Genomic DNA, 15,822 nt, shown 5'->3' on the forward strand with positions numbered 1-15,822 from the left:
GAGGACACAGTTCTCCTATTTCTTAGGTACCTTTTCAGAGAGTAGGATGCCTGTTAATCTCTAAATAGATTACTGATCTCAAAACAAAAAAACAGAAAACAGATTACTGGTCTCTTCTGCCTGCCCAGTTGGTCAGTCAGGTTCCAGTGGTTGATACTGTTTTTTGATTCAGAAACAAGACTAAGGCCCTCCATTACCCCTGTCAGTTTACAGAAAGTCTAGTTGGATTTTGACTTGTAGAGCCTTTGAGGGTTCCCATGTGCATGTATTGCTAAAGATTTGCCAATAGAATTTTCTTGCCCTGCTATAGAAAAGTGTTCTGGCATGCCAGAGAATTCCAGGGGCGCTGGATATCAATGGCAGTGTCACTTATTTTTTCTGTTGCCATACATCATGTCTTGTTCCTGCAGAGGACAGTTGACTAAAATTATATTTTTCTACTTTGTATGAAAATTACTTTTCTCTGTAGTCTGGCAGCATCGTACAGTTTGATTTTGTATAGCATTTCCTAAGCAAACTGTGTGACCGAGGGCTTCACAGAGGTGTATGACAGCAGAAAAAAAGAGATGCTGTGAAGTTCAGATGAGCAGGAAGCCCAGAATTCTCTGTGGAGACTTGAAGGTAGATGGGGAAGAGTGAGGACAATAAATCCCTCTGGAAGAGTTGGTTCGTAGTGGCAAACATTTGGTGTTGATGAGTGATTAGTGACCATAGAAGTGCAGTGATGTTAGCACAGACAGAACTTCTGGAAGGACTAGAGAAAGAAAGGAAGCCGTTTGAGCAAGACCCTGAAATTAGTGGGAGAAGTGCTGGAGTTGACAATAAAGATAATTAACTTCATTTTAGTTTGAGAAAAGAGAATGTGCCAGCCTCTAATTTAGGCTTAAAGTAGAGTTAAAATCATACGTAAGTTTGATTTTATTTAGTGAGGGTCCACCATGCGAGGGCATGTACTCTGGACACAGGAAGTAGATGGAGCAGGGTCAGCCTCACCACACCAGCCCCCTGTGGGTGGTCGCCTTGGTGTCTTGTCTAGGGCCTCTCTGAAAGTTACACCAAGAAGTGCAATAATATTCAATAATGTTCTCCTTGGAGGGGAGACCATGACACTTGTTTCAGAATTATGTTTCGTACTGGGTTGTCACATTGACAGAGCATCAAGTGTCCCCACATGAAAAGTGTGACTACATCTGTATAGTCACAAAAGAAGACGTAGTCCTTGGGGAGTTTATGAGGCTGGATAGCCTAACACCAAAGAACAGGAACATCTTTCCCCTTCTCTGCTCCTCCAAGATTGCCAGGGGGTTGGGGGAGGGGAGACACTTCCTTATTACACTTTACTCCTTGCCACTTTTTGCCTGCTTGTTTAGGCTTCTTATAAATTTCAGATATTTCAGGGTGAAAAAAAAAGAGACAGTGCACACGTAGGAGCTTTTCCTCTCCATTCACTGTGGGCCGTTATCTGCAGCAGTGAGATACGTGTAAAGACAGGCATCCCGGCCGTGTGCACGTACACGCGTGTGTGTGGAGAGGGAGATTTTAAAGTGCAGAGTAATCAGGGAGGTAGAAGCGTTCCACAGTAGGAATGGCCTCCCTGGGTTCCTTTGGCAAGGCTGCAGGGATTAGTGAGATGGTAGAAATGAACTGGTAGCAGGAGGCTTGGGAGGGTAATGCTCATGTAACACTTCTTCAAAACTGCATGCCAGCAGTTCCTGTTCAGGAGTTTTTGTAATGCTGCTATAACAAAGAATCATTATCTTCTGACCATGTTTCTCTTGTGCCTTTATTAAATGCAGAATTACCTGGACAATTTTTGGCCTGATTTAAAGGCCACCCACGAGCTTTGTGAGTCTATCCTTCAGTCTCGACGAGAAAGAGAGAATGAGAGTCAGGAGAGCCACGGGAAGGAGTACCCAGAACATCTACCCCTGGAAGTGTTAGAAGCCGGCATTAAGTCTGGGCGCTACATCCAGGTGAGGGTGGTAATGGGGAATCGGCGCCAGGATCAGCCAGTGTGTTTCCTTCTCTTTACTTGCCTCCTGTCACAGGCCTCTGATTTCAAAGGCTGTCAATGAGACGGGCCTCAGTAGGCCAGGGCTGTCGATGTTCAGGGTGATGTGGGAGTCTCCTCTGTAGACAGTGCCCTCCGGTTTGGACCTACTCTCTACTGTTCTTTCTTTTTTTTTTTTAAATTAATTAATTTTATTTTTGGCTGTGTTGGGTCTTTGTTGCTGTGTGTGGGCTATCTCTAGTTGTGGTGAGCGGGGGCTACTCTTCATTGCCGTGCACGGGCTTCTCACTGCGGGGCTTCTCTTGTTGCAGAGCACAGGCTCTAGGCACATGGGCTTCAGTAGTTGTGGCACGCGGGCTCAGTAGTTGTGGCTCATGGGCTCTAGAGCGTAAGCTCAGTAGCTGTGGCACACAGGCTTAGTTGCTCCGCGGCATGTAGAATCTTACTGGACCAGGGCTCAAACCCGTGTCCCCTGCATTGGCAGGCGGATTCTTAACCACTGCGCCACCAGGGAAGTCCCTCTAGTGTTCTTAATTAGGTTACATACCGAGCATTACACAGTAGGTTTAAATGCCTCCTGTCACTGGGAAAGAATATATTTTTGAATCAAGGTTTGGAGGTTTGGCAAAATTTTAAAGTTGTTGAAATTTGGCTTCTTCAGGCCTTTGCCATTTTCCTGCCTCTTTCAAGGTCCCCTTTGTGATCCCTCAAAACCCAGGACCCACGTGCTGTCAGGGTCTTGAGAAGGAATCAAATAAAATTGCTGTTCAGATTTCAACAGCTTTATACGCACTCGTGTGTGTGTGTATGTCTGTGTGCACATAACAGTTTTATCACATGCATAGATTTGTGTATTCACCACCACAATCAAGATACTGAACTGTTCTACCACGAACTTTACATTTTCTAACAAGCAACTCAGACGATTTTTATGCAGTCTGAAGGTCGAGCCTACCACTGTAAACTCCTTCCCTAAAATGTGGGTGTTTTAATGAGTATATCTATGGAGAGGCTAATGTTTCCAACTGGTAATGAAGTTTACAGCATTCCTGGGAGGATATTTTGAGGAAGAAGATTTTTTAAAGACCGCTCATCACTTAGGTAAGATAAATCCTGGCACTTGAAGCACTTGGTATAGCTAAGATTATGTCAAAATTATGGTACATTCTCTGGAGAAAATAAACTTTGGTGATGAATTATTATTCCTAAAGAAAGGGATCACAAACCTTATAAGAATATAATGGGGATATTTTCATAAAAATTTTTAACTGTACCTTTTGGAGGGTAAAGCAAGCAGAAAAGAAATTTTTCACATTAAATGATTTTTATTTTGATTTTAGGGAACTCTGAACGTCAACAAACACAGAGCACAAATAGAAGCTTTTGTTCGACTTCAAGGAGCCAGCAGTAAAGATTCAGGTTCAGTGTAAACCTTACATAAATTTCCGTACCACTTTTTTATTCTGATATTACACATTGAAGAAAGCAAAGTTGAAATTGTCACATCACATGTGCCATGTCAAATATCCCTACCTACACTGGCTGTGTGGGATCATGGGTTGTTTTTTTTTCCTCCCCAGCTTTTTGTCTATAATTTCTGATTTTATGGTAATAACTCTAAAAAATGGTAATAGCTAATATTTTATTGAGTGCTTATTATACATCAGATACTGTTGTAAGCACTTCAAGTAGGTATTATTATTGTTTACCACCTTTTACACGTGAAGAAACTAAAATACAGAGAAGCAAAGTGACTTTACGAGGATCACTCACCTGGTACGCGGCGGGGCTACACCTGAGGCTGAGGCAGGCAGGCTGTGATTTTAAGATTTTGCCCTGTACTGCCTCACGGAGCTGTATTGCCTCATTGGAATTGTATAAAAAGTAACGTCAATGAAAAAAATGTGTAAATAAGTTTTATCATAATAGAGTGTATTGTTAGTTCTGCAATGACAGGGTGAAAGTAACCCTGATAGATAGTCAGGGGCACCTGGCGAGGTTGAGGAGAATGAGAAGCAGTGGCTTACCCCGGGCTTCTGCTCATCAGACTTCTCCCTGTCAGTTCTGCAGTGTCCATAGTTCAGCAGCCCGCTGACCGCTCCCTGGCCGCAATGGCCCCTGAAGTTATGGGAGAGAGTCCCAGTGTGGGCTTACATTGTCTCATGCAAGGAACCTACCTTAAAAGATGGTTGAGAGTGGCCTTATGAAAGCGCATTATACAGCATGGCATAGCAGCAGTGTTTCTTCCTTCCTAACCTGCGGAACAAAAGTTTGACTGCGGTTTAACTTCACCTTTGAAAGGAGGGAGCTTTTATTTGCAGGAATGCTGATTAGATCTCGAACGTATTGTTTGAAAGACCTCACTGGTGTGGCCTCCCCCTTGACGTTATGGGGTTTCTCTGTACTGCCCCCCAAAACAGGCCTAGTCAGTGACATCCTAATCCACGGGATGAAGGCTCGAAACCGCTCTATTCACGGGGACGTGGTAGTTGTCGAACTGCTCCCTAAAAATGAATGGAAAGGAAGAACCACCGCCCTGGGTGAGAATGACGGCGAGTCCCCGAGTGAGCCCATGCCCACAGGTGAGCCAGCTGTAAAGTTGCCTGGTCGTCCATGTGGAAGGTTTATTTTTCCTCTCTTTAGTCCAGAAATACTGCAATTATTAATATATGATATCATCTCTTTTCCTACATTGTCAGTTTCCCCTCTCTGGTTTATTTTATTCTCATCAGCACCTAAATATGCTATATAGTATGTCTCATCTTAAAATAAAAACCCTCTTAGGGGGGCTTCCCTGGTGGCACAGTGGTTAAGAATCCGCCTGCCAGTGCAGAGGACACAGGTTCGAGCCCTGGTCCAGGAAGATACCATATGCCATGGAGCATCAAAGCCTGTGCGCCACAACTACTGAGCCTGCACTCTAGAGTCCGCAAGCCACAACTACCGAGCCTGAGTGCCACAACTACTGAGCCAACGTGCCTAGAGCCTGTGCTCTGCAACAAGAGAAGCCACTGCAGTGAGAAGCCTGTGCACCACAATTAGAGTAGTCCCCGCTGGCTGCAACTAGAGAAAGCCCGCATGCAGCAACGAACGCAGCCAAAAATAAATAAATTTATTTTAAAAATAAATAAATGTCACACCAGGCCCCACAAAAGAAGGGGCACACTGACAATGTTAATTTAAAAAATTATCTATCTTAAAAAAATGATCCATTTAATAATAAAATAGAAGGAAGGCAAATGTTTAAGCATCTCTCAACTTGTGTGGATGTGCTTAAAAAAATGGGATGTTGCATTTTCTGTTTTCTTCCTCACTGCTGAACTGGTCAGAGTCCAGATAGGTGACATCTTACCAGTTAAGGCTTTATTTTGTTTTGTTTTCCCAAAGGCAGAGTGGTGGGTATCCTTCAGAAGAACTGGCGGGATTATGTGGTGACATTTCCATCCAAAGAAGAGGTCCAATCGCAGGGCAAAAATGCTCGGAAAATCCTAGTTACACCTTGGGATTACAGAATTCCCAAAATCCGAATTAGCACTCAGCAAGCAGAAGCCCTCCAGGTACCTTTACTCTTTGCCTCTTGTCTTTGCCGGCTTTTGAGCGGTACCAGGAACTGTTAACTCCTTTGCATAGGAAGGGATAAATTAGTGATGGCATCTGGTGTTCTGAGATCCTGTTTTCTAAAAATTCTAAATATATAGAACCATCTGTTAAGTAGTCCTTGGTTAAAAAATGAAGGCCAGAGAGAAACCGTCCTAGAAAGAGCTGTGTAGCACAGCTAGAGAGAACATCCATTATCCAGCTGTCCAACACAGAAACTTTTCAATAGATACACTTTGCCAACACTAACAAGCTTTCTTTCAGCAAGCGATATAGAAATACGATGGCTCTGCCCTGTAGGGATGATATAGTGGTACTTCACAGAATCGATTATCCTTAAAGGAATAAGAGCCCTGGAGAGAAGACATAAACAAGAAAGTTAGAAATTAACCTTTACTGTGGCGAAGGGTGTAGGCATCGCCCAATTTGATTTGCCCGATTTGATTTTGCCCGATTTGATCGCCCAATTTGATTTGCAGTTTGTAAGTGAGACACTGAAGCAGGATGTCCCCAGCCAGTAATCTGGTCGTTGTGTACCTTTCCATCCCCAAAGCCTCACGCAGGCTCTCTGAGGCCAGTTGTAACAATTGCTTTCCATGTCTACGGTTTGCTGGAATCCGGAAGCATTGGGGTTCAGTTCATACGGATAACCTTCTTCTCCACCAAAAGATGTCTTAAGAAATTAGAAAGTAACTTTAAAGAAATTAGAAAGTAACTCCCCCACACAAAAACATTGAGATTTTTTGTTTTGAAATTTAATTTGGACTATGCATAATTGGGTTTTTCCCTTGTGTCACAAATGTTAACTCGAATGTGTCACAGTTGGCTTTCTGTCTCAGGCTACACTCTCCCTCCCACTTATTTGGTGCGGAGAGGTAATGCCTCCCTTCAAAGCATTGCACTAAGCATTTACCTACCATCTGGCAATTTAGTAAAACAGGAAGAACCCAATAAAAGAATACAAAAGGGGCTTCCCTGGTGGCGCAGTGGTTGAAAGTCCGCCTGCCGATGCAGGGGACACGGGTTCGTGCCCCGGTCCGGGAAGATCCCACATGCCGCGGAGCGGCTGGGCCCGTGAGCCATGGCCGCTGAGCCTGCGCTCCGCAACGGGAGAGGCCACAACAGTGGGAGGCCCGCGCACCGCAAAAAAAAAAAAAAAGAATAGAAAAGAAAGAAAAACCGCTATTTGCAAATTGGCCACTCTCTTTGGAGCTTGATGCTGTTTATCGCTCGTTTGTTTGGTGCTGCTAATTGACCCATCCGACTCCTGGCGCTGGGCTCATGTTTCCCCCTCTTTGTTCAGGACTTCCGGGTGGTTGTGCGCATTGATTCCTGGGAGTCGACATCCATGTATCCAAGTGGACATTTTGTGCGTGTTTTAGGAAGAATCGGAGACCTGGAAGGGGAAATTGCAACCATCCTGGTGGAGAACAGCATTTCAGTTGTCCCCTTCTCAGAAGCTCAGGTCAGACTTCCGCCAGTCCTTTGTTCTGATAAAAGACTTTTTCTACTTTTCTTTTTTTTTTTTGCTTTTGTTGTTGTCTGTTTTGTCATTAAGAAAAATCTTTGTACTATGTAACAACCCACTGTCTAAAACCACAGATAACGGAAAACTCTTACTCTTCTTTATTCTGTGTTTGAACCAGATTGAAGTCAGCTTCCAGTGCAGAGTTAGTTTCCTGCAGCCTCACAGCTCTCAAATTTTTACGTTTTCCTACTGTGCTTACAAATGGTATGTCAGTGTCTTACAGTCAGTATACGTCCATCCCTCGTGGTACTACACGGGTACCTGGTTACAGACCCAACTGGGCTCTGGTCCCTGTCACAATCATTCAACCAGAGGCCTGCAGAAAGCTAAAGGGAGCAGCTTCTTGGGTTCCATACATCTCTGACCCATGGGTCAAAAAATCATGCTCATTATGAAACTGTTTTTGTAACCTTCACAGAAAACAAAAATTCCGTGAACATAAAACGTCAGCTATTTTCATCACTTTATGATCTTTTAAAATCCTTGTAAATCTTGTTTATTATTCTTGCATAGCTATACTCACAGTGTGCACAGTCTATTTTCTGCTTCTTTCACTTAAGAATCATTTCTCTGTATTGACATAGCCTACTTATTTTTAATAGTGGTGGCAATTACTCTCGTGATGTACTCTAGTTTGCTTAAGCATTCCTCAATTGCTGAGCGTTTGGGCTCTTTCATTTTTCAGTATTATAAAAGGTGCCACTTCAAACATTTCATAAATATTACTTTTCTTTTTTGATCATTTTCTTCTGGAATGTAATCTTTAAAGTGAGATCACCAAGTCAAAGGGCATAAAAAATCTAAATAGCTTTTGCTATGAATTGGCAGATTGTTCTTCAGAAAAATTGGGCCAGTTTGCACTGCCATCAAGAGCATATGGGTAGCAAGGACTTCCCTGGTGGCACAGTGGTTAAGAATACGCCTGCCAATGCAGGGGACAAGGGTTCGAACCCTGGTCCGGGAAGATCTCACATGGCACGGAGCAACTAAGCCCGTGCACTGCAACTACTGAGCCTGCGCTCTAGAGCCCGCGAGCCACAACTACTGAGCCAGTGTGCCACAACTACTGAAGCCCGTGAGCCTGGAGCCCGTGCTCCGCAGCAAGAGAAGCCACTGCAATGAGAAACATGCACACCGCAACGAAGAGTAGCCCCCACTCACTGCAACTAGAGAAAGCCCATGCACAGCAACGAAGACCCAACGCAGCCAAAAATAAATAAATAAATAAGGTAAATTTATTTTTTTAAAAAAAGAGCGTATGGGTAGCAAATGAAGCAACTGACAAAGGATTCATCTCCAAAATATACAAGCAGCTCATGCAGCTCAATATCAAAAAAACAACCCAATCCAAAAATGGGCAGAAGACCTAGACAGTTCTCCAAAGATATACAGATTGCCAACAAACACATGAAAGTATGCTCAACATCACTAGTCATTAGAGAAATGCAAATCAAAACTACAATGAGGTATCACCTCACACCAGTCAGAATGGCCATCATCAAAAAATCTACAAACAATAAATGCTGGAGAGGGTGTGGAGAAAAGGGAACCCTCTTGCACTGTTGGTGGGAATGTAAATTGATACAGCCACTATGGAGAACGGTATGGAGGTTCCTCAAAAAACTAAAAATAGGGGCTTCCCTGGTGGCGCAGTGGTTGAGAGTCCGCCTGCCAGTGCAGGGCATGCCGGTTCGTGCCCCGGTCTGGGAGGATCCCACATGCCGCGGAGCGGCTGGGCCTGTGAGCCATGGCCGCTGAGCCTGCGCATCCGGAGCCTGTGCTCCGCAACGGGAGAGGCCACAACAGTGAGAGGCCCGCGTACCGCAAAAAAAAAAAAAGAAAGAGTCATGTACCACAATGTTCATTGCAGCTCTATGTACAATAGCCAGGACAGGGAAGCAACCTAAGTGTCCATTGACAGATGGATGGATAAAGAAGATGTGGCACATATCTACAATGGAATATTACTCAGCCATAAAAGAAACGAAATTGAGTTATTTGTAGTGAGGTGGATGGACCTAGAGTATGTTATGCAGAGTGAAGTAAGTCAGAAAGAGAAAAACAAATACCGTATGCTAACACATATATGTGTAATCTAAAAAAAAAAAAAAAAATGGTTCTGAAGAACCTAGGGGCAGGACAGGGATAAAGATGCAGACATAGAGAATGGACTTGAGGACACCGGAAGGGGGAAGGGTAAGCTAGAACGAAGTGAGAGAGTGGCATGGACATATATACACTACCAAATGTAAAATAGATAGCTAGTGGGAAGCAGCCGCATAGCACAGGGAGATCAGCTTGGTGCTTTGTGACCACCTAGAGGGGTGGGATAGGGAGGGTGGGAGGGAGGGAGACGCAAGAGGGAAGAGATATGGGAACATATGTATATGTATAACTGATTCACTTTGTTATAAAGCAGAAACTAACACATCATTGTAAAGCAATTATACTCCAATAAAGATGTTTAAAAAAAAAAGAGCATATGGGTATTCTTATTTTCATTATAATTTTTGACAGAGTGGTGGCTACAATAGTAAAATACTTTAGAATATTTTACATTCTTAAGTTTTTATGTTTACCTTTAGTATCTGGAAATTATTTGTTGACTTGTTTTGACAGCTTAGTGAAAATGTTAGAGCAAAATAAAGCGTGGGTTAGACTTCACAGGACTAGAATTCTTCCCTTTTAGCCTACTTAACTGCAAATTGATGGCTTGAACAGGTAATAATGCAGAGGAAATGCTCGAGATTGATCCTGCTTCCAAAAGGAATATGCTTTTAATATTTGGGACATATTGGTTTTTATCCGGGCTTGACTTGAATTAAAAGCTCAAATGGATCATTTGAAAATGGGGTGGATATTGTACTCTTTATAAGCCACCCATTCATTCTCCAGCCTCCACGACTGAAGAGGCTGTAAACACCCTGGGACATTTCCTGTCCGACTGTAGCGCCTTCAGGGGCATGGGGATTGTGTCTTTCCTATTGACTCCCATATTTCCAGAGCCTAGCACAGCTCCTGACACATTTGAGGCACCTAATAAATAATTATTGCTCAAAAAAAGCAAACATAGGTTAATTGCATAAGGTAATGGGTAATGAATGGGGTTTCCATGAGGTCACATTGAGAATGTTAGAGAGTGGATTTTTATAGGAAATTTCTGATGCATGAATTGCTGAATTTGGGGACTCTCCTTGTACAGATGTGTGAGATGCCAGTAAACACAGCCGAAAATCCCTGGAAGGTGAGTTCCGAAGAGGAACGAGAACGTAAAGACCTTAGGAAAACCCATCTGGTATTCAGCATTGACCCCAGAGGTTGTGAAGATGTGGACGACACCCTCTCAGTCAGAGCCTTGGATAACGGCAACCTAGAGCTCGGGGTCCACATCGCAGACGTGACGCACTTTGTGACATCGCATTCTTATATTGATATTGAAGCTAGAACAAGGTAACGCTGTTTGAAATCAGCACTGCGATCATGTGTGACTGTAATGTATTTTGTAACTGCTAGTTTCAGATTTTTAAAACAAAGATTTCACAGTTGGGAACAATTCTGAAGATCTCTTCCAGGAAAAAAAAAAAAATTGAGGTCCACTTCCCCTTTTCCTTTAGAAAAGTAGTACCTTGATCAATTTACCTTTCCTTTTTTAACAGAATCTTTTCATGTGTTGTTTCCTTCTGAATTGAAATGGGTTAAATTTTTCTTGTAGTAATATCCTATTTTATATAAATACTGGATCATTACACTCTAATTTTTCTTGTACAACTAAGATTCGTACCACTTTTTCTTTCTCTTTTATATCAGTGGAAGAATATTCAGCCCAAAGCGGTATCAATTAGAAAAGTGGGAACATGGGAATAGCTGTATTACCCAGTCTGCTGCACTTGATGAAAAAGCAACAGCCTTGGGGAGTTTGTGCTGAACTTTCGGCCATTTTCCTCACCGCAGCCCGTACCGTCAGCAGTCCTGCTTCTTGCTGCTGAAGGTCATGTGCCTGCATATGTGTCATTCACAGGGCCACCACTTATTACTTAGCGGACCGTCGCTATGACATGCTGCCCTCCATCCTCAGCGCTGATGTGTGCTCCCTCCTGGGAGGCGTTGATAGGTGAGTTTGTTCATTACTTTTATCATCAGAGCTTGTCTTGCCCCTTCTGTGGTGACTAGTGACTCTCGCTTGTGGCCTCTTCCTCGTCTTTCTGATATACTCTCCTGCCCGCCTCCCCACCCCTGCTTTCCCCCTACATCCTCTACACCCTGCTGCACCATTTATTTGGGGGCAGATTTGTTTCTCTCACCTTCCCTTCCCTTCCGCTCCTCTTTCTCTCTTCTTTCTGTCCAGCTGTGAGGCTGCTTCTCCCTCTTGCTGGCTTTTTAAAGTCAAAGTCTAGGAACAAATGTATATACCTTTGTACATATGTGTTCCCTGGTTGAGGCTGGTTTGCAATGAGGATCATGATCTTAGGGAGTTTTTTGTTTATTTGTTGTAAAGTTTATGTCTGTCTTTGAATAGATAATAAAACCATGTAGCCCAAAATTCATACGTTCGAAAAGATGTTTAGTGAAAGGCTCCCACCTGCCACTTTCCCTCAGTTACCGATTTCTTCTGTATTTTCCTAGACATAATACTGTAACAAAAAAACCCCTCAGTTTTCCACCTTCCTATGTAGGGAAAAATCCAGCTCTTCCCCGCTATGTCTTTCTTTCCTGTGAGTCTCCTTTGCCTTTACAGGGAACACGTCACATCTGACACTTCTGGTCACCAAACGTGTGGAGGTGTTTCTCTACACCAAGCAGTTCTCTGCAACCCCAGCTGGGTGTCTTACAATTTAATTCCGTTCTGATACTGTCTGCCCAGAGACGGCATCAGGTTCCACAGGGTAAAGGACTCAGTCCCACAGGACTGTCCCCACTCCTCAACTTCAGACACCATCACAAGCCCAGATTGTCAGCATGCTTCTGAACGACCAGCTGTAGATTAGAGGTTCCCATGACCCCCTCTTTAGACTTCAGATGCCAGTTGCAAGTCCACATTCTTACCTGTACTTCTGACCAACCGACTATAAATCAGAGGTTCCCAGACCCCCTCCTCAAGTTTAATTAATTTGCTAGAGCAGCTCTCAGAACTCAGGAAAACAGTTTACCTACATTTACTGGTTTATTATAAAAGTATATGATAAAGGATACAGATGAACATCCAGATGGAAGAGATGTGTAGAGCAAGGTATGTGGGAAGGACACAGAGCTTCCAGGCCCAAGGATGCCACTCTCCCCAGCACCTCCATGTGTTCACCAATCCAGAAGCTCTCCGAACCTCACGCTTTGGGGATTTTATGGAGGCTTCATCACGGTGGCACGATCGATCAGTAACTCCATTTTCAGCCCTTCTCCCTTCTCAGGAGAATGAGGGGCAGGGCTGAAAGCTTCTAATCATGGCTTGGTCTTTCCAGTGACCAGCCCTCATCCAGGAGCCCACCCAGAGTCTCCTCGTTAGAACAAAAGACACTCCTACCTCCCAGGAAATTAACAAGGGTTTCAGAAGCCCTGTATCAAGAGCTAGGGACAAAGACCAATATCTTTTTTCTATTATTTCAAAAATAAACACACACACACACATGCATACCTATGGACATGTGGTCTTTCTTTGTTATACAAATGGTGACCATATGTATGTATGTATGTGTGTGTGTGTGTGTGTATGTGTATATATATATATATATACACACTGTTCAGACCTTGCTTTTTTTTTAAATTAACAGTGTATCTTGGAGATCATTAATATGGAAATCATTCCATATTAATAACAGTTATCTGTGGAAATTTAGATTGTTTCCAAACTTTTGCTATTATAAACAAAACTGTACTGAATTACTTGGAATATAACTCATTTCACATTTTTAAAAGTACAGTATCTCTGGAAGATAAAGTCCTAGAAGTGGAATTTCTGTGTCAACGGGTATATGCATTTGTGTTTAAATAGATAATAACCAAATCGCCTTCCACAGAGGTTATACCAATTATATTCTCTCCGTCAATGTATGAGAATGCTAGTTTCCCCACGGCCTTGCCAGCACAATATGTTGTGGTTTTTTGTCTTTGCCAATTTGAAAAATAAAAATGGTATCTTAGAGTGGTTTTGATTTGCAGTTTTCTACTATGAGTAAAGTCAAACATTTTTTGTATGCCTAACAGTCATTTGTATATCCTTTTCTGTGAACTATTTCATGTTTCTTGCCCCTTTTTCTTTTGCTTTCTTGATCTAATAAGATCTAATAAGAGCTCTTTATACATTAAGAAGTTAGCCCAGTGTTTTTTATGTGAGTTGCAAATATTAGAGTGATTTGGTGGTAAAGTGATTCTTTACTAAGTGAACTTTTTACTAATGAACCTACTACCATCAAGGCTGATATCCTAGTTCACTGTCATCCTGTAGCATTCGAAAGGCTTTGCTCTTCTTTGCTAGCGAGCCCAGGAGACTTAACTCTGTCAGTGCTATGCTGTTCTAAGGAAAATGGAGAACCATAAAGTCAGGTTTGTAACATTCCATGTGAACTTATTTCAGATTTGCTCAGAGCTCCCCAGAACCTAATCTAACCTTGTTTTAATTTTAAGTACCTTTTGATTTAGCAGTGGAGTGTTGGATTGAAACATCAGACCAGAGCCCTGTAGCAATGTCATTTTTTCTTATTACATTTAGGGTCTAGTTCTGTTTATTTCAAAAATGGAAGAATTAAATAATGATGTGAGTGTGACTGGTTTTGTAGGTATGCTGTAAGCATCATGTGGGAATTGGATAAAACCTCCTATGAAATTAAGAAAGTATGGTATGGCAGAACCATTATTCGATCAGCATACAAACTATTTTATGAAGCAGCCCAAGAATTACTGGACGGAAACGTCGACATTGTTGATGATATTCCAGAATTCAGGGACATGGATGAGAAGAGCCGACAAACCAAGCTAGAGGAGTTACTGTGGGCAATCGGAAAGTTGACGGACATAGCCCGCCACATCCGAGCCAAACGAGACCGATGCGGAGCCCTGGGGCTGGAAGGGGTTGAGGTTCGCATCCAGCTGGATGAGAAGAAGAACATTCACGACCTCATCCCCAAGCAGCCCCTGGAAGTCCATGAGACGGTGGCTGAATGCATGATCCTGGCCAACCACTGGGTAGCCAAGAAGATCTACGAGAGCTTCCCTCGCCAGGCCTTGCTGCGCCGGCACCCTCCTCCACACCAGGAGTTTTTTTCTGAACTCCGAGAGTGTGCTAAAGCAAAGGGCTTCTTCATAGATACACGGTAATTCCTCTTTTGAGGGGGCAGGGAACTGGAAGGGGATGCTGTGCACTTTTTGATCTTACAGTAGTTCTTAAAATGTGACAGCCACATCTTTGACCCAAAATAGAAAACTTCTTGGCTTTCTTCACTTACTATAATGTAGGTATAGAGGCTTCAATTTTTTTTTTTTTTTTTTTTTTTGCCACACCACGTGGCTTGTGGGATCTTTGTTCCCCAACCAGGGGTAGAACCCATGCCCCCCCTACAGTGGAAGCTTGGAGTCCTAACCACTGGACTGCCAGGGAATTCCCTAGAGACTTCAAATTAAAACAAGTTTATTTAGGCTTAATTTTGACCCACTAGTTTGTAATATAAAAGTAAGGAACCTGTTATCCTTGATTTAATTTCATCTGCCCCTTAGGCAAATGCGAAGACTTAATCCTCTATTTCAAAACTTTAAAAATGCAGCCTATCTCTGTGGCAATATCGTAAGACACCACACCGATGGTAAATTTATACCATCCCTCCGTAGAATGAGACGTTTTTACTCCCCACCTCCAGGATAAAATATTTTCCCTGTTAAAAATGATGTATAAAGGGGATTCTTTTTTCAATATTTTGTTGTAACAGGTGCTAATTAATATATCTTTTATTCATTTATGAAAATGGATTTTTTGCCTCTCTCTTTAGGCGATAGTATCTCTTAACTGGTTTAGTCCGTGGTTGAGCTCTGAGTGCGTGCCAGACGCACATGCTAAGGGCTTTCAGGTGTTAGCTTGGATCATTCATTCATATTTTACAGATAGGGAAATTAAGTCTGGAGAGGTTAATTTGCTGATAATTTAGCAGCTGGTTAGGGCAGAGCCAGGATTGATCCATGTCTGTCAGACTTGAAAGCTCACATTAGTGCCCACTCTGTCACATTGCTTCTCCTTTTATCATCTGCTGTTCTCCTTCCCCATTTCTCTTGGCAGGCTATGGTACAGAACTGAATTATATACTATATTATTAAATTGTTAATATAACTCTATATTTCCTGGGTTTTAAAAAATTACTTAAAAGTAAGTAAATAGACTGCTTCCTCTCGCCCTCTTTAAAAAAAGAAAAAGGTTTTCTTTTTCTGGGTTTCTTTTACTTGTGTACCTCAGGTTTAGTTGTTTTGTTTTTTAACTCTCTCTGGCTCAATAATTTTTTTTTTTTTTTTTGGCTGTGCTGCCTGGCATGCAGGATCTTAGTTCCCCGACCAGGGATCAAAGCGTGGAGTCTTAACCACTGGACCACCAGGGGAGCCCCTGGCTCAATAATTCTTGATTTAAAAAAAGAAAAAATCCATTCTTTGACCTGTACAGGATGTTTAAGGTTAAGGGTGTTAGGAATTTAATTCAGCAAGTACCTGGCCACCCACT

General features: G+C 42.6%; 1 protein-coding gene across 3 annotated transcripts in view; it reads left to right on the forward strand.

The window, feature by feature from the left end:
• Nucleotides 1-15,822, forward strand: part of DIS3L (DIS3 like exosome 3'-5' exoribonuclease) — a gene marked incomplete at its 3' end in the record, with an annotated part of 33,990 nt that overhangs the window by 14,617 nt on the left and 3,551 nt on the right. For all 3 annotated transcript variants that reach the window (XM_082853819.1, XM_082853820.1, XM_082853821.1), the window contains 8 exons: nt 1,797-1,973; nt 3,352-3,430; nt 4,432-4,593; nt 5,399-5,568; nt 6,912-7,073; nt 10,339-10,586; nt 11,155-11,247; nt 13,904-14,437. In XM_082853819.1, the coding sequence (XP_082709945.1) occupies nt 1,797-1,973; nt 3,352-3,430; nt 4,432-4,593; nt 5,399-5,568; nt 6,912-7,073; nt 10,339-10,586; nt 11,155-11,247; nt 13,904-14,437 (1,625 nt within the window). The remainder of the gene's footprint in view (nt 1-1,796; nt 1,974-3,351; nt 3,431-4,431; nt 4,594-5,398; nt 5,569-6,911; nt 7,074-10,338; nt 10,587-11,154; nt 11,248-13,903; nt 14,438-15,822) is intronic.

This window comes from Leucopleurus acutus (genome assembly GCF_964270905.1).
Source record: "Leucopleurus acutus genome assembly, chromosome: 1".
Lineage (NCBI taxonomy): Eukaryota > Metazoa > Chordata > Mammalia > Artiodactyla > Delphinidae > Leucopleurus > Leucopleurus acutus.